At 50.6% G+C, this 26,417-nt stretch overlaps 1 protein-coding gene across 1 annotated transcript in view; it reads left to right on the top strand.

The window, feature by feature from the left end:
• The window catches only part of SF3A1 (splicing factor 3a subunit 1), a 60,373-nt gene that overhangs the window by 32,834 nt on the left and 1,122 nt on the right, over positions 1–26,417 (top strand). The window contains exons 13-15 of the mRNA XM_030218597.1: positions 11,302–11,450; positions 23,804–23,905; positions 25,105–25,176. Of these exons, the coding sequence (XP_030074457.1) occupies positions 11,302–11,450; positions 23,804–23,905; positions 25,105–25,176 (323 nt within the window). The remainder of the gene's footprint in view (positions 1–11,301; positions 11,451–23,803; positions 23,906–25,104; positions 25,177–26,417) is intronic.

The following is a 26,417-nucleotide window of genomic DNA, read 5'->3' as shown; positions in this document are numbered from 1 at the left end:
CTCCCCTACTTATTGGGAGGAAGGCCTTGAGCACCTGGACCAAGGACAAGACACAGCTGCTGTCTTTGCGTTGAGAGTACAGCTGGCACTGTGCAGTAATGGCCACTGCTCCGGAGTTTCTTCCAGTAGCTGGTGCCATGTGTGAAGGAGACCTTGCTGGTGTGGTTCCCACAGTAGGCGTAGTCGGTGGTGAGCATCTGCATGGAAGCAAGGCAGAATGCCGGTCTTCATATAGTGGTGTTCTGACATGGCGAGAGACTGTTCTTTGTGGGAACTGCAGCCATTTTGAGTCCAGTATGTTCAGAGTCCCTGTAGGAAGAGCCCCCTGTATTAAACCTGATGGGGGCTCAGACCTTTGAGGAGCGGGGCAGACAGCAGTACACAGTTTTAGCTCTGAGTTTGGAGGACAGTCATCCATGTTGGCTTCACTTCCACTCTTGGGGAGCAGACCATCAGGGCCAAGAGGTCAAGGATCTCCTTGGAAAGAGAATTGGGTGGAGTTATTGGGATCTACAGATTCGTTGGGCCTAGATGAAGTTTCAGGAGGAAGAAGCGCCTCCTGGAAGAGGCACCGCTGTGGTGTGGATTTTTCACAGAGGGGCACCCTTTCACATAGGTGTTTAAAAGAGGACTGGCCAGCGCAAAGTACAAAGTCAGAGGACCTGCTCTTGGAAGGAATTTCTTCTGTACAAAGTGATCAAGAAATGCTTACAGCAGAGTGGAATAATCCTGATGTAGGGCTAAAGGTGGTGAGATCTTTGTCTAGGCTGTATCCCATTCCGGTGGAGGAGGAGGATTTATGCCTTTCATAGGTGGATGTGTTGGTATCTTCGGTGATGAAGATGACTATTCTGTTGGAAAGTGCTACAGTCCTGAACAATATGCAGGCTTATTGGATGGAAGTGCTCCTTAAGCAGGCCTTTGAGGTGGAAACGCTTGTCCTACAAGCAGTAATATGTGGGGGTTCTGTTGCCAGGGCCCGTTTCCAGTGAGCAGAACAGTTGCCCGAAGGGTCCCGATAGACAGTCCTGCTGGAGATGGGCATACCCTTCCTGATGACATGTATGATCTCATCCGGATTTCAGCTAAGATTATGGCCCTGCTAGTTTCCACATCTCACTTTCTTTGGCTAAGGAGCTGGTCAGCTGATGTAGTCTCATAGGTCTGTCTTAGTAAACACCCCTTTAAAGGGAAGCTACTTTTTGGTGAGGACCTGATAAAGATTTTGGGAGCGCTAAGATGCCTGGGATTCCATAAGACCGCCTGTGTCAGTGCATTTCCAGTTGGCTATAGGGCATTTTAGGGAAGCCAGAATATACTGTCCCAGTAGAGTCAGCTGTTTGCAGCAGGGTTATTTTTGTCCAAGGTGTAGCCCTTTCAGGGAGGCCACTAGGTGGACAGGAGTTTGGTACAAAAGAACCTGTAGGGGTCTGAAGGACCCAAAGAGTTCTTTAGGAACCACGCTCCAGTGGGAGGTCATTAAAAGGAATTTCATGGGAAGTGGGTCCAGATAATATTGGATCAGTGGGTCCTTGAGGTCTTACGTGAAGGTTACATACTGGAGTTTCTCCGAGGACAAGCAGGCTGCTTGTTCTCACTGATGGGCGACGTCCACGGCAGCCCCTCCAATCGGAATCTTCACTAGCAAAGTCCTTTGCTAGTCCTCGCGCGCCCGCGCGCACCGCGCATGCGCGGCCGTCTTCCCGCCCGAAACCGGCTCGAGCCGGCCAGTCTTCTTTCGTCCGCACTCGGTACGGCTGTGTTTTTGCCGTGTCGAGCCCCGGAGAGTCGACCTCGCGCGTCCGTTATCTTAATCGACGTGTTTTTTCTTCGGAAAAGTTCTCTTTTCGTTCGGAAAGTGCTTCAAAAACCCCCTTGGGTTTCGTTTGCCCCTTCCCGTATTTCCAGTTTTTGCCCCGGTAAGTTTTCTTTCGTCGTCGGGGTAGGCCTTTTTTCGGCCTCGTTCGAGATTTTTTCTCCCTTAAAGTTTTGGTGCTCAAATTCGTCATTTCGGATTTTGATTTCGCCGGCGTGATTTTTCCGCCCATGACATCGAAGCCTTCCAGCGGCTTCAAGAAGTGCACCCAGTGCGCCCGGGTAATCTCGCTCACTGATAGGCACTCTTCGTGTCTTCAGTGTCTGGGGGCCGAGCACCGTCCTCAGAACTGTAGTCTGTGTTCCCTGTTACAAAGGCGAACTCAGATAGCGAGATTGGCCCAGTGGAACGTTTTGTTCTCGGGTCTTTCGTCGGCATCGGCACCGGGGTCATCGAGTGCATCGACGTCATCAGCGTCCAGACCTTCATCCTCGGCCGCCAGTGCATCGAGTGCATCGAGGCATCGGCGCCGAGACATTGGATAGCTGCATCGACGTCGGTGGTACCGGGACCTCGTCTCCTGATGTCGTCGGACGGTGGTGCATCGTCAGGAGTGCAGGTGAGGGCTGTCCATTCCCCTGCTGGTGGCGGTGAGCCTTCGGGTGGGTCTCCCCCTACCCTGAGGGCTCCTGCGGTACAGCCCCCCCGGGATCGACCTGCTTCGACCTCGGCCCCGAGGAAGCGACGGATGGATTCTACGTCCTCCTCATCGGTGCCGGGGAGCTCCGGTGACATGCTTCGGAAGAAATCGAAGAAGCATCGACACCGGTCTCCTCCCCGCGTCGGCACCGAGAGCTCTGGGTCGCCGAGGGAGTCGGCACCCAGCAGGCATCGGCACCGAGAGGACCGCTCACCCTCTGTTCAGGAGGTGTCGATGCGCTCCACTCTGGACAGCCCGGAACAGCCTCCACGCCCGGAACAGGTTCTGACGTCGACGCCTGCATCGGCCTCCATGCCTTTCTGTGCAGCCGCTCTGAACGAGAGCCTCCGGGCCGTTCTCCCAGAGATTCTGGGAGAGCTGTTGCGCCCTACCCCTCCGGTACCGGCGGTGCTTGCGCCTCCGGTACCGTCGAGCGTGGCGCCGGCTGGCCCATCGCCCGGGGTGAGGTCCCCGACGTCGGTACCGCGTGCGGTGCCGACTGCGGCCACCTCCCAGGAGGGCTCCCCGACTACGTCGGCGGAGGGAGCTTCGCCGATGCGGGCGAGGGAGTCTACCTCTCGACGCCCCCATCGTGGACGTGGCTCCACGGAGTCGAGCCGGGCGAGGTTGCAGACACAGGTCCATGAACTTGTGTCTGACACCGAGGGTGAGGCCTCGTGGGAAGAGGAAGAAGACCCCAGATATTTCTCTGACGAGGAGTCTGAGGGTCTTCCTTCCGATCCCACTCCCTCTCCTGAGAGACAGCTTTCTCCTCCCGAGAGTCTGTCTTTTGCTTCCTTTGTCCGGGAGATGTCTACGGCCATCCCCTTCCCGGTGGTTGTGGAGGACGAGCCCAGGGCTGAAATGTTTGAGCTCCTGGACTATCCTTCTCCACCTAAGGAAGCGTCCACTGTTCCCTTGCACCATGTCCTGAAAAAGACATTGCTTGCGAACTGGACCAAGCCACTAAGTAATCCCCACATCCCCAAGAAGATCGAGTCCCAGTACCGGATCCATGGGGACCCAGAGCTGATGCGCACTCAGTTGCCTCACGACTCTGGAGTTGTGGATCTGGCCCTAAAGAAGGCTAAGAGTTCTAGGGAGCATGCTTCGGCGCCCCCGGGCAAAGACTCTAGAACCTTAGACTCCTTTGGGAGGAAGGCCTACCATTCCTCTATGCTCGTGGCCAAAATCCAGTCTTACCAGCTCTACACGAGCATACACATGCGGAACAATGTGCGGCAGTTGGCGGGCTTGGTTGATGCTCTTCCCCCCGAGCAAGCCAAGCCTTTTCAGGAGGTGGTCAGGCAGCTGAAGGCGTGCAGAAAATTCCTGGCCAGAGGGGTGTATGACACCTTTGATGTTGCGTCCAGGGCCGCTGCTCAAGGTGTGGTGATGCGCAGGCTCTCATGGCTGCGTGCCTCCGACCTAGAGAATAGACTCCAGCAGCGGATTGCGGACTCGCCTTGCCGTGCGGACAATATTTTTGGAGAGAAGGTCGAGCAGGTGGTAGAGCATCTCCACCAGCGGGATACCGCATTCGACAAGTTCTCCCGCCGGCAGCCTTCAGCATCTACCTCTACAGGTAGAAGATTTTTTTGGGGAAGGAGGACTGTTCCCTACTCTTCTGGTAAGCGTAGGTACAATCCTCCTTCTCGACAGCCTGCGGCCCAAGCTAAGCCCCAGCGCGCTCGCTCTCGTCAGCAGCGTGCGCCTCAGCAAGGCCCCGCGGCTCCCCAGCAAAAGCAAGGGGCGAGCTTTTGACTGGCTCCAGCAGAGCATAGCCGACATACAAGTGTCAGTGCCGGGCGACCTGCCGGTCGGGGGGAGGTTGAAAGCTTTTCACCAAAGGTGGCCTCTCATAACCTCCGATCAGTGGGTTCTCCAAATAGTCCGGCAAGGATACACCCTCAATTTGGCCTCAAAACCTCCAAATTGTCCACCGGGAGCTCAGTCTTACAGCTTCCAGCACAAGCAGGTACTTGCAGAGGAACTCTCCGCCCTTCTCAGCGCCAATGCGGTCGAGCCCGTGCCATCCGGGCAAGAAGGGCTGGGATTCTATTCCAGGTACTTCCTTGTGGAAAAGAAAACAGGGGGGATGCGTCCCATCCTAGACCTAAGGGCCCTGAACAAATTTCTCGTAAAAGAAAAGTTCAGGATGCTTTCCCTGGGCACCCTACTTCCCATGATTCAGGAAAACGATTGGCTATGCTCTCTGGACTTGAAGGATGCCTACACACACATCCCGATACTGCTAGCTCACAGACAGTATCTGCGATTTCAGCTGGGCACACGTCACTTCCAGTACTGTGTGCTACCCTTTGGGCTCGCCTCTGCGCCCAGGGTGTTCACAAAGTGCTTGGCTGTAGTAGCAGCAGCACTTCGCAGGCTGGGGGTGCACGTGTTCCCATATCTCGACGATTGGCTGGTGAAGAACACGTCCGAGGCAGGAGCCCTGCAGTCCATGCAGATGACTATTCGCCTCCTGGAGCTGCTGGGGTTTGTGATAAACTACCCAAAGTCCCACCTTCTCCCGGCGCAGAGACTCGAATTCATAGGAGCTCTGCTGGATTCTCGGACGGCTCGCGCCTATCTCCCAGAGGCGAGAGCCAACAACTTGTTGTCCCTCGTCTCGCGGGTGCGAGCGTCTCAGCAGATCACAGCTCGGCAGATGTTGAGATTGCTGGGCCACATGGCCTCCACAGTTCATGTGACTCCCATGGCCCGCCTTCACATGAGATCTGCTCAATGGACCCTAGCTTCCCAGTGGTTTCAGGCTGCTGGGGATCTAGAAGAAGTGATCCACCTGTCCACGAGTTTTCTCGAATCCCTGTATTGGTGGACGATTCGGTCCAATTTGACTCTGGGACGTCCTTTCCAAATTCCTCAGCCACAAAAAGTGCTGACCACGGATGCGTCTCTCCTGGGATGGGGAGCTCATGTCGATGGGCTTCACACCCAAGGAAGCTGGTCCCTCCAGGAACGCGATCTACAGATCAATCTTCTGGAGTTGCGAGCGATCTGGAACGCTCTGAAGGCTTTCAGAGATCGGCTGTCCCACCAAATTATCCAAATTCAGACAGACAACCAGGTTGCCATGTACTATGTCAACAAGCAGGGGGGCACTGGATCTCGCCCCCTGTGTCAGGAAGCCGTCAGCATGTGGCTCTGGGCTCGCCGTCAAGGCATGGTGCTCCAAGCCACATATCTGGCAGGCGTAAACAACAGTCTGGCCGACAGGTTGAGCAGGATTATGCAACCTCACGAGTGGTCGCTCAACTCCCGGGTGGTGCGTCAGATCTTCCAAGCGTGGGGCACCCCCTTGGTGGATCTCTTCGCATCTCGAGCAAACCACAAAGTCCCTCAGTTCTGTTCCAGGCTCCAGGCCCCCGGCAGACTGGCATCGGATGCCTTCCTCCTGAATTGGGGGGAGGGCCTGCTGTATGCTTATCCTCCCATTCCTCTGGTGGGGAAGACTTTGTTGAAACTCAAGCAAGACCGAGGCACCATGATTCTGATTGCTCCTTTTTGGCCGCGTCAGATCTGGTTCCCTCTTCTTCTGGAGTTATCCTCCGAAGAACCGTGGAGATTGGAGTGTTTTCTGACCCTCATCACGCAGGATGAAGGGGCTCTTCTGCATCCCAGCCTCCGGTCCCTGGCTCTCACGGCCTGGATGTTGAGAGCGTAGACTTTGCCTCTTTGGGTCTGTCAGAGGGTGTCTCCCGCATCTTGCTTGCTTCCAGGAAAGATTCCACTAAGAGGAGTTACTTCTTTCTGTGGAGGAGGTTTGCCGTCTGGTGTGACAGCAAGGCCCTAGCTCCTCGCTCTTGTCCTATACAGACCCTGCTTGAATACCTTCTGCATTTGTCTGAGTCTGGTCTCAAGACCAACTCTGTAAGAGTTCATCTTAGCGCAATCAGTGCATACCATTACCTTGTGGAAGGTAAGCCGATCTCAGGACAGCCTTTAGTTGTTCGCTTCATGAGAGGTTTGCTTTTGTGAAAGCCCCCTGTCAAACCTCCTACAGTTTCATGGGATCTCAATGTCGTTCTCACCCAGCTGATGAAACCTCCTTTTGAGCCACTGAATTCCTGCCATCTGAAGTACTTGACCTGGAACGTCATTTTCTTGGTGGCAGTTACTTCAGCTCGTAGAGTCAGTGAGCTTCAGGCCCTGGTAGCCCAGGCCCCTTACACCAAATTTCATCATAACAGAGTAGTCCTCCGCACTCACCCTAAGTTCTTGCCAAAGGTCGTGTCGGAGTTCCATCTGAACCAGTCAATTGTCTTGCCAACATTCTTTCCCCGTCCTCATTCCTGCCCTGCTGAACGTCAGCTGCACACATTGGACTGCAAGAGAGCATTGGCCTTCTACCTGGAGCGGACACAGCCCCACAGACAGTCTGCCCAATTGTTTGTTTCTTTTGATCCCAATAGGAGGGGAGTGGCTGTAGGGAAACGCACCATATCCAATTGGCTAGCAGATTGCATTTCCTTCACTTACGCCCAGGCGGGGCTGGCTCTTGAGGGTCATGTCACGGCTCATAATGTTAGAGCCATGGCTGCGTCGGTAGCCCACTTGAAGTCAGCCTCCATTGAAGAAATTTGCAAAGCTGCGACGTGGTCATCTGTCCACACATTCACATCTCATTACTGCCTGCAGCAGGATACCCGACGCGACAGTCGGTTCGGGCAGTCAGTTCTTCAGAACCTGTTTGGGCTTTAGGATCCAACTCCACCCCCCGAGGGCCCTTTTTGTTCTGTTCCAGGCTGCACTCTCAGTTAGTTGGTAAATTTTTTAGGTCAATCAAAGTTATGTCCTCGCCGTTGCGAGGCCCAATTGACCTTGGTTGTTGTTTTGAGTGAGCCTGGGGGCTAGGGATACCCCATCAGTGAGAACAAGCAGCCTGCTTGTCCTCGGAGAAAGCGAATGCTACATACCTGTAGAAGGTATTCTCCGAGGACAGCAGGCTGATTGTTCTCACAAACCCGCCCGCCTCCCCTTTGGAGTTGTGTCTTCCCTTGTATTGTCTTGCTACATACTGGACTGGCCGGCTCGAGCCGGTTTTGGGCGGGAAGACGGCCGCGCATGCGCTGTGCGCGCGAGGACTAGCAAAGGACTTTGCTAGTGAAGATTCCGATTGGAGGGGCTGCCGTGGACATCGCCCATCAGTGAGAACAATCAGCCTGCTGTCCTCGGAGAATACCTTCTACAGGTATGTAGCATTCGCTTTGCTGACCCTCTTGCCAATGTTTTCTTTGGAATCTTCTTGCTGGTCCCTGCTAAAAGGCAATGCTAGAAAAATTGTTAAAGCTTTAAGTGTCATGCCAGTTCCTCTGGAGGAATGGGGGACTGGCAAATACTCTGTATTTTGTTGTGTTCAAGAAGGATCATTCCATCCCATTTTAGAACTCAAGTGGATGAACAGGGCCTTTATGGGTCTCAAGTTTTCAGATGGAGATGCTAAAGTCGCTAATAGTGGCAGTCCATCAGGGAGAGTTTCTCACATCTCTGGATCTGATAAGAGTCTTAACTGCATATTCCCATTCAGGTGGAGCACCTATGCTATCTTTGGGCCAACATTGAGGCATATTTTCAAAGCGCTTAGCCTTCCAAAGTTCCATAGGTTTCTATGGAACTTTGGAAGGCTGAGTGTTTTGAAAATATGCATAATTTTCAGTTTCATACATTCCTGTTGGGACTAGCAACAGAACCAAGGATGTTCTCCAAGGCAACGATAGAGATGGTAGCCATCTTGCAAAGAGTGGGGCTATTGGTTCATCTCTACTTACATGATTGGTTGAATAGAGCAAAATCGGTCTGGAAGAGCATAGAAGCTATGAGGCACATGACATTACCAGCCCCATGAAGAAACTGGATTGTCTCATCGAAGAACAGGTTGGTACCATCACAGACAATAGGGTACTTGGGGGCACAGTTCAACACTCGGCAGGAAAGAGCATTTTTAAAAAGGAAATGTGCAGAAGTTGCAGTGGAAAGTTAAGAACCAGCTCAGAAAGTCAAAACTGTTAGCCTGGGATTAACATCAGGTCCAGGGGTCGATTGGTACTGTGGGCCAGGATTTATGTGTGCAAGTTACAGAGGTCGCTGTTATCCCAATGATTGCCTCAGACTCCGGATTTGAATATTGTCCTACTCCTGGACCAATCTGTTGTGGTGGCTGCAGTCATCAAATTTAAGGTGGGGAAGAAATGTGGAGACTCCAGACTGCATTTTGTTAATGGCAGATGCCAGACTCCGCTTGTGAAGAAGCATCACTTGGAGGCATGAGCCATACGTTTAGCTCTATGGGCCTTCCTGTCATAGATTTGCAGCAAGGCAGCACAGTTGTTGTCAGATAAAGAGGGGAAAGAGGAAAAAATTATGTAAGATTTTGTGGATCACTTATATGTTGGGAGGAAGTGGATGACTGAGCCAAGTGGAGTCTCATCATTTTCAAGTTACAAAAGATAAGTCTACATCTTTATTGGATTAGCCATGCTTGCTTTATATGAGAACATTTAAAAAATGGGGTTTTTTTGGACTTTAGTATGAGAATATTCTTATTGGGACTCATATGTGCTATGATGAGTGGTTGGTCACCTGTTCCATATAAGGCACCTGGTTCTGAGCACATAAATGTTAAAACCAAATATTGTAGGATAAATATATTAACAAACTAGTAAAAAAGCCCCGTTTCTGATGCAAATGAAACGGGGGCTAGCAATGTTTTCTTCTGTGTGCATGGGGGAGTGTGTGTGTCCCTGCCCTCTGGACTCTCCCCTCCCCCATCTGAGTCCTTCACTGTTACAGAGCCAGAGATTTGATTTCATGCTCTGCTGTTTTCCTTCACTGACTGTGTTACAGAGAGGGCGGGGCAGACACTCATAGGGAAACCGGATATCTCGCCCCCTTCACACTTCCGGCTGGAGGCTTCATAGAACGTTGGTGTTGCCTTTTATATAGAGAGATGGTAATATAAGTTATTATAGGTGCCCTGACATATGTTTAAAGGTCAATATGTACCAGGTGTCCAAAATAGCTGCCAGATTTTCAGAAGTGTAAAATGGAAAGAAGCTATGAAAATACAAATCTTACTCAATTTTGAAGACACGGGCAAAGATTTATCATGATTCACAAATTGTAGCATAGAATGTCCAGACAATTGCTGTGCTTTAAGAACTCTGATGGTAATTTTCAAACACGTTTTGCATGGGTAAATGGATGTTTACCTCTGTAAAAAGTGTATTTAACCCCCTCTTCTCCCCACCCAGTGTGGTCAGAAATAGTGTGTGTACTTTTACCTGTGGGGAAAAGGGTTTGGGGTTAGTTTGAGGGAGGAAAATTACTTGCAGGAATTTCATTTTGAAATCTTTGGGCATGTTTTGCACTGTATTTAAGGTAGATACAAAGCACCCCCATTGCCCTGCTGGCCCAGATTGTCAAAGGGGAACTCCATGGGGATTTTCTTTTTCTCATTGAAAAATGGCTTGCAGGCACATGAGTACAGTACATGCAGACAATTGTAAAAAAAATTGGCTGCTTGAACGAACTAGATTAGGAAGAAAAAAAAGACCTTTGATATACCGTATTTTTCGGACTATAAGACGCACTTTTTCCCCCCCAAATTTGGGAGGAAAATGGGGGGTGCGTCTTATAGTCCGAAGGTAGAGATTTCCCTCCCTCCCGCCCTCCCCCCGAGTTCGGGATCGCCCGCCCTCCCCCCGAGTTCGGGATCGCCCTCCCCCCGGCCCTGTCACCACTTCTCCCTACTCACGTCACGCGATCTTCCCTGGTGGTCTAGTGACGTCGGGGCAGGAAAGAGCCCCCTCTTTCCTGCCCAGTGCGCTGCTCTCCGTCCTCCTGTATGCAGCCTGACGGTCTCGGCAAGATTCAAAATGGCCGCCGAGACTTCAATTCTCGGCGGCCATTTTGAATCTCGCCGAGACCGTCAGGCAGCATACAGGAGGACGGAGAGCAGCGCGCTGGGCAGGAAAGAGGGGGCTCTTATGGTTCGGTGCGTCTTATAGTCCAAAAAATACGGTACTACTACTCTACTCTACTTTCCAGTTCGCATGACTATTTGTTTCGTTTAAGACTATCAGTTCTGCACAACACAATTTATAGGTTCCTAAGAACGTTAAGGAGCAGGATTAACGGAGGCTCTCCATTACTTCTGCAGATGGCATGGTGCTAGAAAGGAGCAGGGTATCTGGTAAGCTTATGAATACTGTGTGTGACTGCATGAGCATTGACCCACAGTGGGCTGCAGTTAGATTTGGTGGCCACCAGAGCTAATAGGATGTCATAACCTCTTTTCCAATACAGTGCCCAGGTCTCTAACACTTTATCCCAGTCTTAAATCCTTTAGGTCTGATATCTGATGCTTTTCAATGAATTTGGTTTTCTGTTTAGGTATTTTACCAGCAGTTTGAATTATCTTTACCTAAGCACTGTGTGGTCTCTAACCTGCCCTGTATATTCTTTCTTATGTATAGTTGACAGTATATTTCATAGCACTTCCTTGGCTTCATTTTAATCAAATGCATTCTTTTTTAGTAGCAGTGTTGCTGGTTAATGTTTTGCTCTTTTGTGTAAAGATTATTGTGACAGCCTCCACTTTGGTGACACATGGCTTTAGGTGCTGCTGTCACCAGTGTGTAGTGGGCATTTTTGACATTTGTGGTGTTGCTTCTTATTCCCCCCCCCCCCCCCCCCCCTTTTTGTGCCTAACAGGAGCAGCTGATTCTGACCCTTATTTTTATTCTGTTCCCATCTCCTCCAGCTTTTGTTCAGGCCCCTCCTGTGAACCCTGCCCCGACACCAATGGCTCCAGTTCACCCACCGCCTCCCATGGATGATGAACCTGCCTCCAAGAAATTAAAGACCGAGGACAGCTTGATGCCAGAAGAGGAGTTTCTGCGTAGGAGCAAGGTGTGTGTAAGAGAATCTTTTCAGTCCATCATAGCTCTTAATTGCAAAGGGCCTGCACACTACTTAATTGCAGATAATCTGCTTGTACGTATTATTGTAGTGTTGGGTGGGGACTTCTGGCTTACTCCTCAGATCAGGTGGTACAAATTGCTTCAATAAATGAAATCGGAAATCGTGAAGTTGGCTACAGGGGAAAGCTTTCCCATGTAATGGTGCCAAAGATGGCTGAGCTCCGTTTATGCTGACATCAGGTTTTTGTATTTGCAAAGACTCAGCTCTCTCGTAACCACATCTGTGCACCAAAGCTATTTCGTGGTTGGTCAGCTATGCAGAAGACGTTATATTTTTTTGGCAACTGTTTAATGTCATATAGTTGAATTGCCACAGAGTGTGCTGTTGATCTTGGGAAGGGAGAGAGAATTTTCTGGTGTAATGTAAATGAGCCTTTTATTGAGTTAACACAGAGACAAATACAAGTATAGTTGCAACACGCCGGAGTACACAGACTCGGCTCATACTTTGCAAGCTTCGTTGTTATGAATTGATGGTCCTCATTAAGCAATTTTGTTGGGAAAACTTAGGACATGCTTCCAGGTGATTATGTTCTCTAGGTTTATAGGCTGTGCTTGATGCAGTCCTGAATTTCTGAGCTTAATCTTCAATGGATACCCCTGTGCATCTTTTGACATATAGGGGGCAATTCTATAAAGGGTGCCAAGGTGCAGCATGCTTAGAGCTAATGGCATCTGGGCACACAGGGTCCCTTCCTTATAGAATAGTAGCATAAGTTGGCATTTGGGTGCCACTACTTATGGTGGTGGGAGGCAGGGCTGGTGGTTGGGAGGCGGGGATAGTGCTGGGCAGACTTATACGGTCTGTGCCCTGAAAAAGACAGGTACAAATCAAGGTAAGGTATACACAAAAAAATGACACGTGAGTTTATCTTGTTGGGCAGACTGGGTGGACCGTGCAGGTCTTTTTCTGCCATCATCTACTATGTTACTATATCTAATCTAGTCATCAGTGTGTGGGGTCTATCTGTAACTGTCCTTGTTGTGCTTGTTGCAAGAGCTTCCAGAAAGCCCAGTGTCTGGAGTCAGGTGGGATTTTTTTGGTGATGACCTGATCAGATTGACAGCAAGAGCGGTGGCTTTGGTCACTGTGGCAAGGAACCAACTCCCCTCCCAAGCAGGAGAGGTATTTTGCACCAAAGCCCGATCTGACACTACCTGGTTCCTTGATGGTCTGTAAGCTGGCCCATGAGAGGGCCTGTTTGCACAGAAAGGTGTATTTCCTCAGCAACCCTCCAGACCGGTCAAGACGCTTGGGTTATGCATGCCTACCAGCAGAGGGAGACTGAGAACACTAACTTCAAACTGAGTACATATAACCTGTGCTAGCCCTCTATCTCCAGTATTTTCTCAGTCTCAGCAGAGGGTAGACATGCAGCCTGTGCAGCTTGTCCGGTCTGGTAGGAGTTAGGTTCCGTTTTGTGAGACTAGTTAATTTTTCCTGATTTTCTGGGGATAAGTTGGTGAAAGAACAGTTACTCCCTGTGCCTGGAACGCTGTAGTGTGCAAGGGGTTGGTAGGTCCGGTGGGGCCTGCCATTGTCCCCTCTGGGGTGTCACACCCGGGTGGCCGGGTCCCTCCCCCCGACTGGCTCTCCCGTTTTGGCCAGCGTTGTGCCTCGGCTGCAGTGTTAATCCTGCAGCCTTGAGTGCCTTTCAGATCTTAGCAGCAGGGCTCAAATAAAGTTGATTTAAAGTCTGGAGGGTCTAGAGGAAAGAAAATTAGCAGGTAAGGCCTAATTTCACCTTCTTGGCTGTTAACTAGCTAGGGTCGTCATAACTCAAATTACTTTGTTTGTACTGCTCTGGTGTAGAGTTGCTCGTTATCTGTACACTTCTCTGCCAACTCCAGACTCTGTTCCTTGTATGTTGATGTGTCATATACCTGGAATAGACTTTTAAGTTGGTATATCATTCTCCTTCTCTGGCCCTATTCGAATCAAGACTAAAAGCCCATCTTTTTAAAGCTGCTTTTAATTCTTAACCCTTTATTCACCTGTTCAGTACTCATGGAGGAGCATTTTTTGAAAGGACATCCAAGTCAGAATAGAGACATCCAGCTCATAAAGTCCAAAACGGACGTCCATCCATCTCCAAAAATATGTGAGATGGATGGTCCATGTGCTGAGGTCCTCCATTTTAGAGCAGAGGGGCAGCCTAGTAGGCTACTCCTCCACTGGCAACATTCCATGTGGAGGCAATGCGGCCGCGCAGGCTTCTGTTTCTGTGAGTCTATGCCAGTGGAGGAGTAGCCTAGTGCAGAGGTAGGCAATTCCAGTCCTCGAGAGCCGGAGGCAGGTCAGGTTTTCAGGATATCCACAATCAATATGCAGGAGATAGATCTATCTCCTGCATATTCATTGTGGATATCCTGAAAACCTGACCTGCCTGCGGCTCTCAAGGACCGGAGTTGCCTACCCCTGGCCTAGTGGTTAGTGCAGTGGAACATGGAATGTTGGCTACTGTTGGAGATTCTGTTGCTACTATTTGAGATTCCACATGGAATGTTGCTATTCCACTAGCAACATTCCATGTAGAAGCCTGCCCTTGCAGATCAGCAACGCAGCCGCACAGGCTTCTGTTTCTGTGAGTCTGACTGGAATAGCAACATTCCATGTAGAATCTCAAATAGTAGCAACAGAATCTCAAATAGTAGCAACAGAATCTCAAATCGTAGCAACAGAATCTCCAACAGTAGCCAAAATTCCATGTTCCACTGCACTAACCACTAGGCCAGGTTCAAATCTCATTTTAACTCTTTTATTTTTTAATTGTGAACCCTCCAGGAACAGAAAAATACCTACTGTACCTGAATGTACACCACTTCAGTAACCTGTGGCTTATATATTTAGGTACAGCAGGTATTTTTCTGTTTCTGCAGGGCTTCCAAAAAAAAAAAGTTAAAGTGGGGATTTGAACCTTGGTCCCTTGGTTTACAGTCCACTGCACTAACCACTAAACTACTTCTCAGACCCGCATGTTGCTCTAGTAATAATGCCCATAATACCTGATGCTGTCATTGAGCTTTGCATCCCTTTCAATTTCACTTTTCAGGGGGGGGGGGGGGGGGGGGACATCAGCCAGCCTTAATTCCTCCAGTGGCCAGCTGTTCAGTCAGAGCACCTTTTGGTACTTGGGACGTGACTGAAACAGGTCTAACTTAGGGCATACCTTCTTTTTAAACTTGAGGTAGTGGTTTTGGTCCTTCCCTAGTCCTGGCCGTAACACACCCCCTTGCTCTTTGGACATCCCTTTTCCGCCTTTGCAAAATCGGAATTTGGACGTTTCAAGTACATGCACATCCATTTGGGCATTTTGAGACATGCTCATTAGTGCTTTAGTCATTCTCATAATAAACAAAATTCTGTTCTTATTTCTCCTGTTTGCATCTCTTGAGTTGATTGAAAGATCTGTCAAGCAGGGACTCCCTCTTACGTGTTTTGTGTTGAGTGCTATGTACGTTCAGTAGCTCTATAGAAATTTAGTATTCTCCGAGGACAAGCAGGCTGCTTGTTCTCACGACTGGGTGACGTCCGCGGCAGCCCCCACCAACCGGAAAAAGCTTCGTGGGACGGTCGGCACGCAGGGCACGCCCACCGCGCATGCGCGGCCGTCTTCCAGCCCGTGCGCGACCGCTCCCGCCAGTTCCTTTTTTCCGCGTCTGGAGAGAGTCGTGCTTTGCCGCTCTCTCTATTCTCAGCCGCCGGAAAGTCGATCGCGTTTACGCGAATCGTTTATTTTTCTCGTTTCTTTTTCTATTTGGTTTGTACAGCGCCCGGTTTTCTTTAAAAAAAAAAAAAAAAAAAAACCTGAGCGTGTGGAGCACGCGCTCCCCTTTTTCCCTCGCTTCTAGCGGGGACGCCGCGTTGCGGCCTAGTGGCCGCACGGTCGTTTTTCCCCTTTTTCGAGGTGTGATTTCCGCCACCATCGACGACTTTGACTTCGCCGACGCGATTTTTCCGTCGATGTCCTCGAAGGTCCCGAGTGGATTTAAAAAGTGTGGTCGGTGCGGCCGGCTGATCTCGCAGACCGACACCCACGCTTGGTGCCTCCAGTGCCTCGGGCCGGAGCACAATCTCAAGTCGTGTCCCCTGTGTCTCGGTCTCCGGAAACGGACTCAGGTTGCGAGGCAAGTTCTACGGGACCGTCTTTTTGGAACTTGCGCCGGCCCCTCGACGTCGACCTCGACGGCATCGGTATCGACGCCCGGTCCTTCGGTACCGGTATCGATGCCCGAGACATCGGCACCGATGGCATCGACCCCAGGAGAACAGGTCCCGTCGGCCCGCCGGTCCTCCGGTGAGGGTAGGGGTGAGAGGCCGCGCGGGCAGTCGGCCCTGGTCACTCCCTCAGCCCGTGGTCCACGGGACCGAACCCTGTCTGACCCGGCTCCTCGAGACCGAGGGGGATCGTCCTCCTCCTCCTCCATACCTCCCGGCGCCGGTGACGTGCATCGCAAGAAGGATAAGAAGCGTCATCACCGTTCGCCGTCGGTGCATCCGGACATCAGAGAGGAGGCGACGCCGAAGCGTCCACGTCGAGAGTAGAGGTCCCCGTCTGTTGTGGAGGTACCGATGCGTCAGGGTTCCGGCACCTCGGTGCCGTCTCCTGGCCCCCATCAGCTTCTGGCGCCGACACCCCTACCGGCCCCACCGCCTTTCCCGGCAGCGGGCCTGGACGAGTGCCTCAGAGCCATCCTTCCGGGGATTTTGGAAGGGCTGATGCGCCAGGCTGTGCCGCCGATGTCTGTGGCGCCAGCGAGCTCTGGCCCGGCGCCGGGGCCGTCGACACCGCCGCCGCTTGCGGCGCCGGTCTCGACTGCTACGCAGGTGGAGTCCCCGTCGATGGAGGGAGCTCCGTCCCCGCCGGCGCGGGAGTCCACCGCTCGACGACACCGAGACCTCGGTGCCTCGACATCGAGCCGGGCCCGGTTCAGGACTCAGCTACATGAGCTTATGTCCGATACCGAGGATGAGGCCTCGTGGGGGGAAGAGGAGGACCCTAGATATTTCTCCTCAGAGGAGTCTACGGGCCTTCCCTCGGACCCCACGCCTTCACCGGAGAGGAAGCTCTCACCTCCGGAGAGTCTCTCCTTTGCCTCCTTTGTGCGGGATATGTCTATCAGCATTCCCTTCCCCGTGGTCTCTGTGGAAGAGCTGAGGGCCGAGATGCTCGAGGTCCTCGACTATCCATCACCACCTAGAGAGTCCTCCACGGTACCGCTGCACAATGTCCTCAAGGAGACACTGCTTCGGAACTGGGTGCGACCGTTAACTAACCCCACCATTCCCAAGAAAGCAGAGTCCCAGTACAGGATCCACTCTGACCCAGAGTTAATGCGGCCCCAACTGCCCCATGACTCGGCGGTCGTGGATTCTGCTCTCAAGAGGGCACGGAGTTCGAGGGATACCGCCTCGGCGCCCCCGGGGCGGGAGTCTCGCACTCTGGACTCGTTTGGGAGGAAGGCCTACCAATCCTCCATGCTCGTGACCCGCATCCAGTCATACCTGCTCTATATGAGCATCCACATGCGGACCAATGTGCAGCAACTGGCGGACCTGGTCGATAAGCTCCCGCCGGAGCAGTCCAGGCCTTATCAGGAGGTGGTCAGGCAGCTGAAGGCGTGCAGAAAGTTCCTGTCCAGGGGTATCTATGACACCTGTGACGTGGCTTCTCGTGCTGCGGCCCAAGGTATAGTGATGCGCAGGCTCTCATGGCTGCGTGCCTCTGACCTGGACAACCGCACCCAGCAGCGACTGGCCGACGTCCCTTGCCTGGGGGATAATATTTTTGGTGAGAAGGTCGAGCAGCTGGTGGACCAACTGCATCAGCGGGAAACCGCCCTCGACAAGCTCTCCCACCGGGCGCCTTCAGCATCCACCTCAGCAGGTGGACGTTTTTCCCGGGCCCGGCAGGCTGCACCCTATTCTTTTGCAAAGCGTAGGTACAACCAGCCGGCCCGAAGGCCTCGTCAGGCACAGGGACAGACCCAGCGCGCTCGTTCTCGTCAACAGCGTGCGCCTAAGCAGCCCCCTGTGCCTCCACAGCAAAAGCCGGGGACGGGCTTTTGACTGGATCCACGGGAACATAGCCGCCCTCAAAGTGTCCGTACCGGACGATCTGCCGGTCGGGGGGAGGTTAAAATTTTTTCACCAAAGGTGGCCTCTCATAACCTCCGACCAGTGGGTTCTCCAAATAGTGAGGTGCGGATACGCCCTGAATTTGGCCTCCCTGCCACCAAATTGTCCTCCGGGAGCTCAATCTTTCAGCTCCCATCACAAGCAGGTACTTGCAGAGGAACTCTCCGCCCTTCTCAGCGCCAATGCGGTCGAGCCCGTACCACCCGGGCAGGAAGGGCAGGGATTCTATTCCAGGTACTTCCTTGTGGAAAAGAAAACAGGGGGGATGCGTCCCATCCTAGACCTGAGAGGCCTGAACAAATTCCTGGTCAAAGAAAAGTTCAGGATGCTTTCCTTGGGCACCCTTCTGCCAATGATTCAGAAAAACGATTGGCTATGTTCCCTGGATTTAAAGGACGCATACACTCACATCCCGATACTGCCAGCTCACAGACAGTATCTCAGATTCCGCCTGGGCGCACGGCACTTTCAGTATTGTGTGCTGCCCTTTGGGCTCGCCTCTGCCCCATGAGTGTTTACAAAGTGCCTCGTGGTGGTAGCGGCCTACCTACGCAAGCTGGGAGTGCACGTGTTCCCATATCTCGACGATTGGCTGGTCAAGAACACCTCGGAGGCGGGAGCCCTCCGGTCTATGCAGTGCACTACTCGACTTCTGGAGCTGCTGGGGTTTGTGATAAATTACCCAAAGTCCCATCTCCAGCCAACACAGTCTCTGGAATTCATAGGAGCTCTGCTGAATGCCCAGACGGCTCAGGCCTACCTTCCCGAAGCGAGGGCCACCAATCTCCTGGCCCTGGCCTCGCAGACCAGAGCGTCTCAGCAGGTCACAGCTCGGCAGATGTTGAGACTTCTGGGTCATATGGCCTCCACAGTTCATGTGACTCCCATGGCTCGTCTTCACATGAGATCTGCTCAATGGACCCTAGCTTCCCAGTGGTTCCAAGCCACCGGGAATCTAGAAGATGTCATCCGCCTCTCCACCAGTTGCCGCACTTCACTGCTCTGGTGGACCATTCGGACCAATTTGACCCTGGGACGTCCATTCCAAATTCCGCAGCCCACGAAAGTGCTGACGACGGATGCATCTCGCCTGGGGTGGGGAGCTCATGTCGATGGGCTTCACACCCAGGGTCTGTGGTCCCTCCAGGAAAAGGATCTGCAGATCAACCTCCTGGAGCTCCGAGCGATCTGGAACGCACTGAAGGCTTTCAGAGATCGGCTGTCCTACCAAATTATCCAAATTCGGACAATCAGGTTGCAATGTATTACGTCAACAAGCAGGGGGGCACCGGATCTCGCCCCCTGTGTCAGGAAGCCGTCGGGATGTGGCGTTGGGCGTGCCGGTTCGGCATGCTTCTCCAAGCCACGTACCTGGCAGGCGTAAACAACAGTCTGGCCGACAGACTGAGCAGAGTCATGCAACCGCACGAGTGGTCGCTCCATTCCAGAGTGGTACGCAAGATCTTCCGAGAGTGGGGCACCCCCTCGGTGGACCTTTTTGCCTCTCAGACCAACCACAAGCTGCCTCTGTCCTGTTCCAGACTTCAGACACACGGCAGGCTAGCGTCAGATGCCTTTCTCCTTCATTGGGGGACCGGCCTCCTGTATGCTTATCCTCCCATACCTTTGGTGGGGAAGACCTTACTCAAGCTCAAGCAAGACCGTGGCACCATGATTCTGATCGCGCCCTTTTGGCCTCGTCAGATCTGGTTTCCTCTTCTTCTGGAGTTGTCCTCCGAAGAACCGTGGAGATTGGAGTGTTTTCCGACTCTCATCTCGCAGAACGACGGAGCGTTGCTGCACCCCAACCTTCAATCCCTGGCTCTCACGGCCTGGATGTTGAGGGCGTAGACTTCGCTGCGTTGGGTCTGTCTGAGGGTGTCTCCCGTGTCTTGCTTGCCTCTAGGAAGGATTCCACTAAAAAGAGTTACTTTTTCAAGTGGAGGAGGTTTGTCGTTTGGTGTGAGAGCAAGGCCCTAGAACCTCGTTCTTGTCCTGCACAGAACCTGCTTGAATACCTTCTGCACTTATCAGAGTCTGGTCTCAAGACCAACTCAGTAAGGAATCACCTTAGTGCGATTAGTGCTTACCATTATCGTGTGGAAGGTAAAGCCATCTCTGGAGAGCCCTTAGTAGTTCGATTCATGAGAGGCTTGCTCTTGTCAAAGCCCCCTATCAAGCCTCCCACAGTGTCATGGGATCTCAACGTCGTCCTCACCCAGCTGATGAAACCTCCTTTTGAGCCACTGAATACCTGCCATCTGAAGTACTTGACCTGGAAGGTCATTTTCTTGGTGGCAGTTACTTCAGCTCGTAGGGTCAGTGAGCTTCAAGCCCTAGTAGCTCACGCTCCATATACCAAATTTCATCATAACAGAGTAGTGCTCCGCACCCACCCAAAGTTCTTGCCGAAGGTGGTGTCGGAGTTCCATCTTAACCAGTCAATTGTCTTGCCAACATTCTTCCCCAGGCCGCATACCCGCCCTGCTGAACGTCAGTTGCACACATTGGACTGCAAGAGAGCATTGGCCTTCTACTCGGAGCGGACACAGCCCCACAGACAGTCCGCCCAATTGTTTATTTCTTTCGACCCTAACAGGCTAGGGGTCGCTGTCGGGAAACGCACCATCTCCAATTGGCTAGCAGATTGCATTTCCTTCACTTACGCCCAGGCTGGGCTGGCTCTTGAGGGTCATGTCACGGCTCATAGTGTTAGAGCCATGGCAGCGTCGGTGGCCCACTTGAAGTCAGCCACTATTGAAGAGATTTGCAAGGCTGCGACGTGGTCATCTGTCCACACATTCACATCACATTACTGCCTCCAGCAGGATACCCGACGCGACAGTCGGTTCGGGCAGTCGGTGCTGCAGAATCTGTTTGGGGTGTAAATCCAACTCCACCCTCCAGGACCCGAATTTATTCTGGTTAGGCTGCACTCTCAGTTAGTTGTTCTTCGTAGGTCAATTTTCTGTTGTACCCTCGCCGTTGCGAGGTTCAATTGACCTGGGTTCTTGTTTTGAGTGAGCCTGAGAGCTAGGGATACCCCAGTCGTGAGAACAAGCAGCCTGCTTGTCCTCGGAGAAAGTGAATGATACATACCTGTAGCAGGTGTTCTCCGAGGACAGCAGGCTGATTGTTCTCACCTACCCTCCCTCCTCCCCTTTGGAGTTGTGTGTTTCATCTTTTTTGCTAGTCATTCAACTGGCGGGAGCGGTCGCGCACGGGCGGGAAGACGGCCGCGCATGCGCGGTAGGCGTGCCCTGCGTGCCGACCGTCCCGCGAAGCTTTTTCCGGTTGGTGGGGGCTGCCGCGGACGTCACCCAGTCGTGAGAACAATCAGCCTGCTGTCCTCGGAGAACACCTGCTACAGGTATGTATCATTCACTGTAATAGTAGACCTGGATGTTTCACCATGGTGAGCAAATGTCCCTTGTCCAACTCTGTCTGGCAGATCACTAACATACAAGGGGCAAGTTTTAAACTCTTTGAATGGCCAGGTGTGTTTGGGTGCTATTTCAGGGGAGCTCCTTGGCTTCTCATCCAGATGTGGCTCATTTACTCCAGACGTTTAGACAGATCCTCCCTCACCCCCTCTCCCTTCCATATGCTCTTATTACAGTGGGTCTCAAGTGTAGTGCTTGGAGACCTGATGGGGTTTCCCTGTGAGTCAAATACAAAGTAAATAAAGTATATTGAAGGATGCCACCCTGAAAAATGTCTCTTCTTTTTTTTTAGTGGCATTAAGTTCAGCATGCTGTATCTTGGAGTTTCAAGCCCTTTTTTGCAGGGTCCCTTCCTGCTCTTCATGCAGGAAGTGCTCACGATCTACCTAGTTTCATGTTTTCTACCTAATGTATGTCCTTTCCATGTGAAATTGTCTTCTAGCGTTTTCTGTGGAGGTGTGTTGGGGAAAGGATAAGGATTTCCACCTGGTGGGTGTGTGTAGGGTGCTGCTTTTGGTATTTCAAAGGTCAGACAGACTGTTTTTCTCTTTTTTGGCAGTCCTTGCAGGAGTGAAGCAGCTTCTTTTTTTTTTTTTATAAAGAATTTTATTTATATCAAAGCCAGAATACAGCCAATACTTCAACTTTATACAGACAATCATATACACTTATCATAGGCTCTTCCCAGTCATCCCCTCCCCCCCTACCCGGGCGGTGTATTATTCTGTTCATTAAATTGTTCATTTAGTTGCCATGTTTTGTTAAATTTCAACATGGACCCTTTCTTCGTGGCTGTCAACTTCGACATCAAGTATAGATAGATAGTCAACCTTCTGAGTAACTATTCTTAAGTCCGGCAGATCCTTTTGTTTCCAGGCTCGTGCGATCGCTATTTTTGCCGCCACAAAATAATGTATAGCCAATCTTTGATGCTCGACGCGCATTGTCGCTGGTCTGAAGTGGAGAAGGCAGTGTTCCGCCGCCCATGGATAGGGTTGCTGGAGAACTTGTATAACCAGCTTCACCACAGTGTTCCAATAAGACTTTACTTTTGTACATTCCCACCATATGTGATAAAACATACCCCTGTTTCCACAGCCTCTCCAACACTGAGTGAAGCAGCTTCTTAATTCATTTGTGAAGCATTATAGGCTAGAGGGGATTCCGCATTTTGGGGATTTGTCCTTAGGGTAATCTTGCATGGAAATACTTTAAAACAAATAGAAGGAAATATTTTTTCACTGAAAAAATATTTAACTCTCTAATTCGTTGCCAGAGGATGTGGTAACGGCGGTTAGATTACCGGGACTTAAAAAAGGTTTGGACAAGTTTCTGGAGGAAAAGTCTATACTCTGTTATTGAGATGGACATGGGGGAAGGCTTGCTTGCCCTGAGATTGGTAGCATGAAATCTTGCTACTATTTGGGATTCTGTCTGGTACTTGTGACCTAGATTGGCCACTGTTGGAAGCAAGATACTTGGCTAGATGAACCATTGATCTGACCCAGTATGGCTATTCTTATGTTTTTATGATAAAGGAGAAGTTTGTTCTTATCTGTAATTTCCTTTCCTTGAATCATGTTAGAGCACTTCAAAACCCTCCCAGGAAGCCCATAGTCGCTACTGGGATGCGCTTTGTCTGTTGTACAGACTACAGGACTTGGCCATAAGCTGCAGTGTTTCTTGCTCTTAGGGGATTGCAGGAGCTCTTCATGTTGCAAAAAAAACTTGTTTATTGGGGTATTTTTGATGATGGTCTTAGCTTTGACATTAGTGTGCTAGCAAGTACATTAGCTGTACCACTCCTTTATAGCAATGCTGTCATTACTGGAATGTTTTGGTTCTCTATCTGCTGGCACGTTGGCTGACCTAGAAGGATTCAAGGAAATGAAAGTAGCATTTCTCCTTATTCTTCAGTGAGCAGTGAATTTTGTTTGTGTTTAAAAGCACGATGATGTATGTGTGTAGTCTGCAAATTATGGGTGGGTACATGAGCACATTCATAACCCACCTTGGAACAGGTGTAAATGTGTGCATTGCCATTTGGGCATGTTTGGGACTTTCCTGGAGCCTATTTTACAAAGGTACATAAGCAATTAGTTGTATTTATAAAATAGGCTTTAAAAAGTGTCTCTTTGGATGGATTTGAAGCGTCTGTGCACGCTTTCCAAAAATACTAGGACTGGGGGGGCATGCGATGAAACTACAGGGTAGTAAATTTAAAACAAATCGGAGAAAATGTTTCTTCACCCAACGTGTAATTAAACTCTGGAATTCGTTGCCGGAGAACGTGGTGAAGGCGGTTAGCTTGGCAGAGTTTAAAAAGGGGTTAGACGGTTTCCTAAAGGACAAGTCCATAAACCACTACTAAATGGACTTGGGAAAAATCCACAATTCCGGGAATAACATGTATAGAATGTTTGTACGTTTGGGAAGCTTGCCAGGTGCCCTTGGCCTGGACAGGCTGCTGGGCTCGATGGACCTTTGGTCTTTTCCCAGTGTGGCATTACTTATGTACTTACATACTTATGGTACAAGGATATAGGTGTTTACTTATAAAATGACCTGCCTCTCTCCACCCCCCCCCCCCCCCCCCCCCAATGATGTGTAATTATCATCCACTATTGCAGTTGTACCTTTAGGTTCTTTCCATGTGATATGGATCTCTGTATATTTAACTACTTTTTTGTTTCTTAACAGGGTCCAGTCACAGTCAAAGTTCAGGTGCCCAACATGCAAGACAAGACTGAATGGAAACTGAATGGCCAGATGTTGATGTTCACCCTCCCGCTTCCTGATCAGGTGCATAGTGTGTTTTGTTTTCTTTTATATGGAAAGACGAAACTTGGTTAAAAGAGTGTGGGCATACAGGAGCAATGATAACAAACACCCTGTCAGGTGGGAGAAAGCCTTTATGGTGTGTGTGAAGAATCACTTTTTAGCCTTGATATTTTTTTTGGGAGGTGGGGGTGGTAGTGTCTTCTTTATTCCCTATTCCTTAAGATGTATTTGGAACCAGTACTAACATCAATGGGGGTTACCTGGGGATTTTTCTCCAATTTCACAAAACTCACCCTTTCTTGTGAATGCGGCATTTCCTGGCATTATGAGATCTGCATTTGGCCATACACACACCGTTCAGTGCAATATGTACGTATCACAAGGTCACTGGAGCACCTATGCATTTTAGCAGTATCCCATATCACCCCGTGCTGTAGTTAAAATGTCACAGCAAGTATCCTGTGGAATTCCGTTTCTGTGGACCTGAGAGTACACAGGACGCTTGCTGTGACATTTTTTTAAAACTCTTTATAGCTTTTAACAAACATAATTCATTTTTATGAGTGTCAATTGCTGTGACATTTTAACTACAGCAGAGTGATAGTATTAAGTTGGCCACTAGGTGTTGCCGTCCTACAGTGGCTGTAAACAGTGCTCTGAGGTGTAGAAGGCCCAATCCAGGAATAAAATTGGGGTACCCTTTGTTTGGCAGTGCACAGCACTCCATGGGGTCCATGCCATAAGCAAGGTTCCCTCTCCAAGGAAGAAAGTTGTGCTTTCTCACCTAGTACCAGCAAAAGAGACAAATGGCGTATATGATATGAGAAATGCATTTTGTAACTGGCAGACTAAAATCAACTTAAGACTTTAGCAAACTTGTAACATTAAAAACAGCACTGCTGTACTCACTAGAAAATAAAGTCAAAAGAAAGCACTTTATTTAACCTAGTGAAAGCCTGTGTTTTCTGGAGATGAAATCCCCTTCACAGAGAGTTGAGTGCAGAGTTGGCTGGTTGTTGCTGAAATGGACGACACTGGAAACTTTTAGCAAATATTGATCAGTTGAATTATACAGCACAGAGATGTTTTTGTCTTTGTTTAAGATCAAGCCAGTACTGGGAGATGACTGAATAGGGGAGGGAAGGGTGAGAGGCTGACAGCTGTAGCTCAAGTTCCAAGGAACCTTTTGTGCCGAGATTGACATAATGGCTTTGTTCCAGGTGTCTGTTATTAAGGTGAAGATTCACGAGGCCACAGGAATGCCCGCTGGGAAACAGAAGTTACAGTATGAAGTAAGTTTGGCACAGATGTGAGGGGTATTTACTTGATAAAAGAGATCCCTTTGCTCCATATCCTCTCTGGACTTCTCCGTGCAGTAGTAATTAATTAAAAATAAATAAATAAAGACTGACTGGCCAGGGACAGCATGGGGAGGAGGAAGATTCTCCTTTCAATCCAGATGGAACAGGCCTTCCTTGGTTTGTTTTCAGCTTCACTAGAAGCCAAGTTCCAGGTCAGTGACCTGGCAGAAAATCATCACTGTCTTCAGGTTTCCTAGCAGTAGAATGCTATACTGCCCTGAAAAGCCAAAACACAGTAACTGTTGAGAATGTAAATATGAAAAAAAAAAAAGTCCAAAACACTGATTTCTTTGAGTAAATCCCCATGATGTAATTCTTGACCAAAACTAATACAGTACTGTGTTCTGGGTTAACACTCTCCCATTTATCAAGAGACTAGCTGTTAAGCCCGTAAAAACGGGCGAGTATTGCAGCCCTCCTCTCTCCCCTGGCCTCACCCCGTCCACCGATCCTCCCCCCCACCGATCCTCCCCCCCCATATCCAGCGACCCTCCTCTTTCCCTTGGCCTCCCCCCCTCCCTCCATGTCCAGCAACCCTCCTCTGTGCCCTGCTCTCACTCCATGTCCAACAACCATGGCCTCTCCCCCCTGCCCTCCCCCCATGTCCAGCTACCCTCATCGCCGCCGCTCCCTCCCCCTTCCGTGCCGGGCCCCTTGCACAGACCTGACAGCACCTCTCACCTCTGTGTGAAGGCACTACAGGCAGCAGCAGATCCACACGGAGGTGAGAGGCGCTGTCAGGTCAGTGCAGGGGGCCCGATATGGAGGAGGGGCGGAAGCAGCAGCGGGGATGGGGGGAGGGTGGAGGTTGTTTTGCGTGATGTTCCTTTCCAGGTGGCAGTGGCGGCGTCCGATAATTTGACTCCGTTTCCCTCTCTGTTCCGCCCTCTGACGTCATGACGTCTTGACGCGAGGGCGGGACAGAGAGGGAAGTCTGTACTGCGCATTTGCAAGTGAGAAAGGTCACTTGCCGTTTATATGTTTGATGTGTTTTGGACTTTTGCTACAGGCTTGAAAACGCATCTACATGTTAAATGGCTTCCATATTAAGAAATACACAGTAGCTACAGGACATCTGGCTAGTTAGCATAGTTTTGACAAAAATTTGAGTTACTGTGTTCTGGCTTTTCAGGGCAGTATATTTGCTCTCTCTCTCTCTCTTATTCCGTACT

This window comes from Microcaecilia unicolor, chromosome 11 (assembly GCF_901765095.1).
Source record: "Microcaecilia unicolor chromosome 11, aMicUni1.1, whole genome shotgun sequence".
NCBI classification, from domain to species: domain Eukaryota; kingdom Metazoa; phylum Chordata; class Amphibia; order Gymnophiona; family Siphonopidae; genus Microcaecilia; species Microcaecilia unicolor.
Note: the sequence above shows the minus strand (reverse complement) of the source record. Positions and strands in the feature narration are given on the sequence as shown.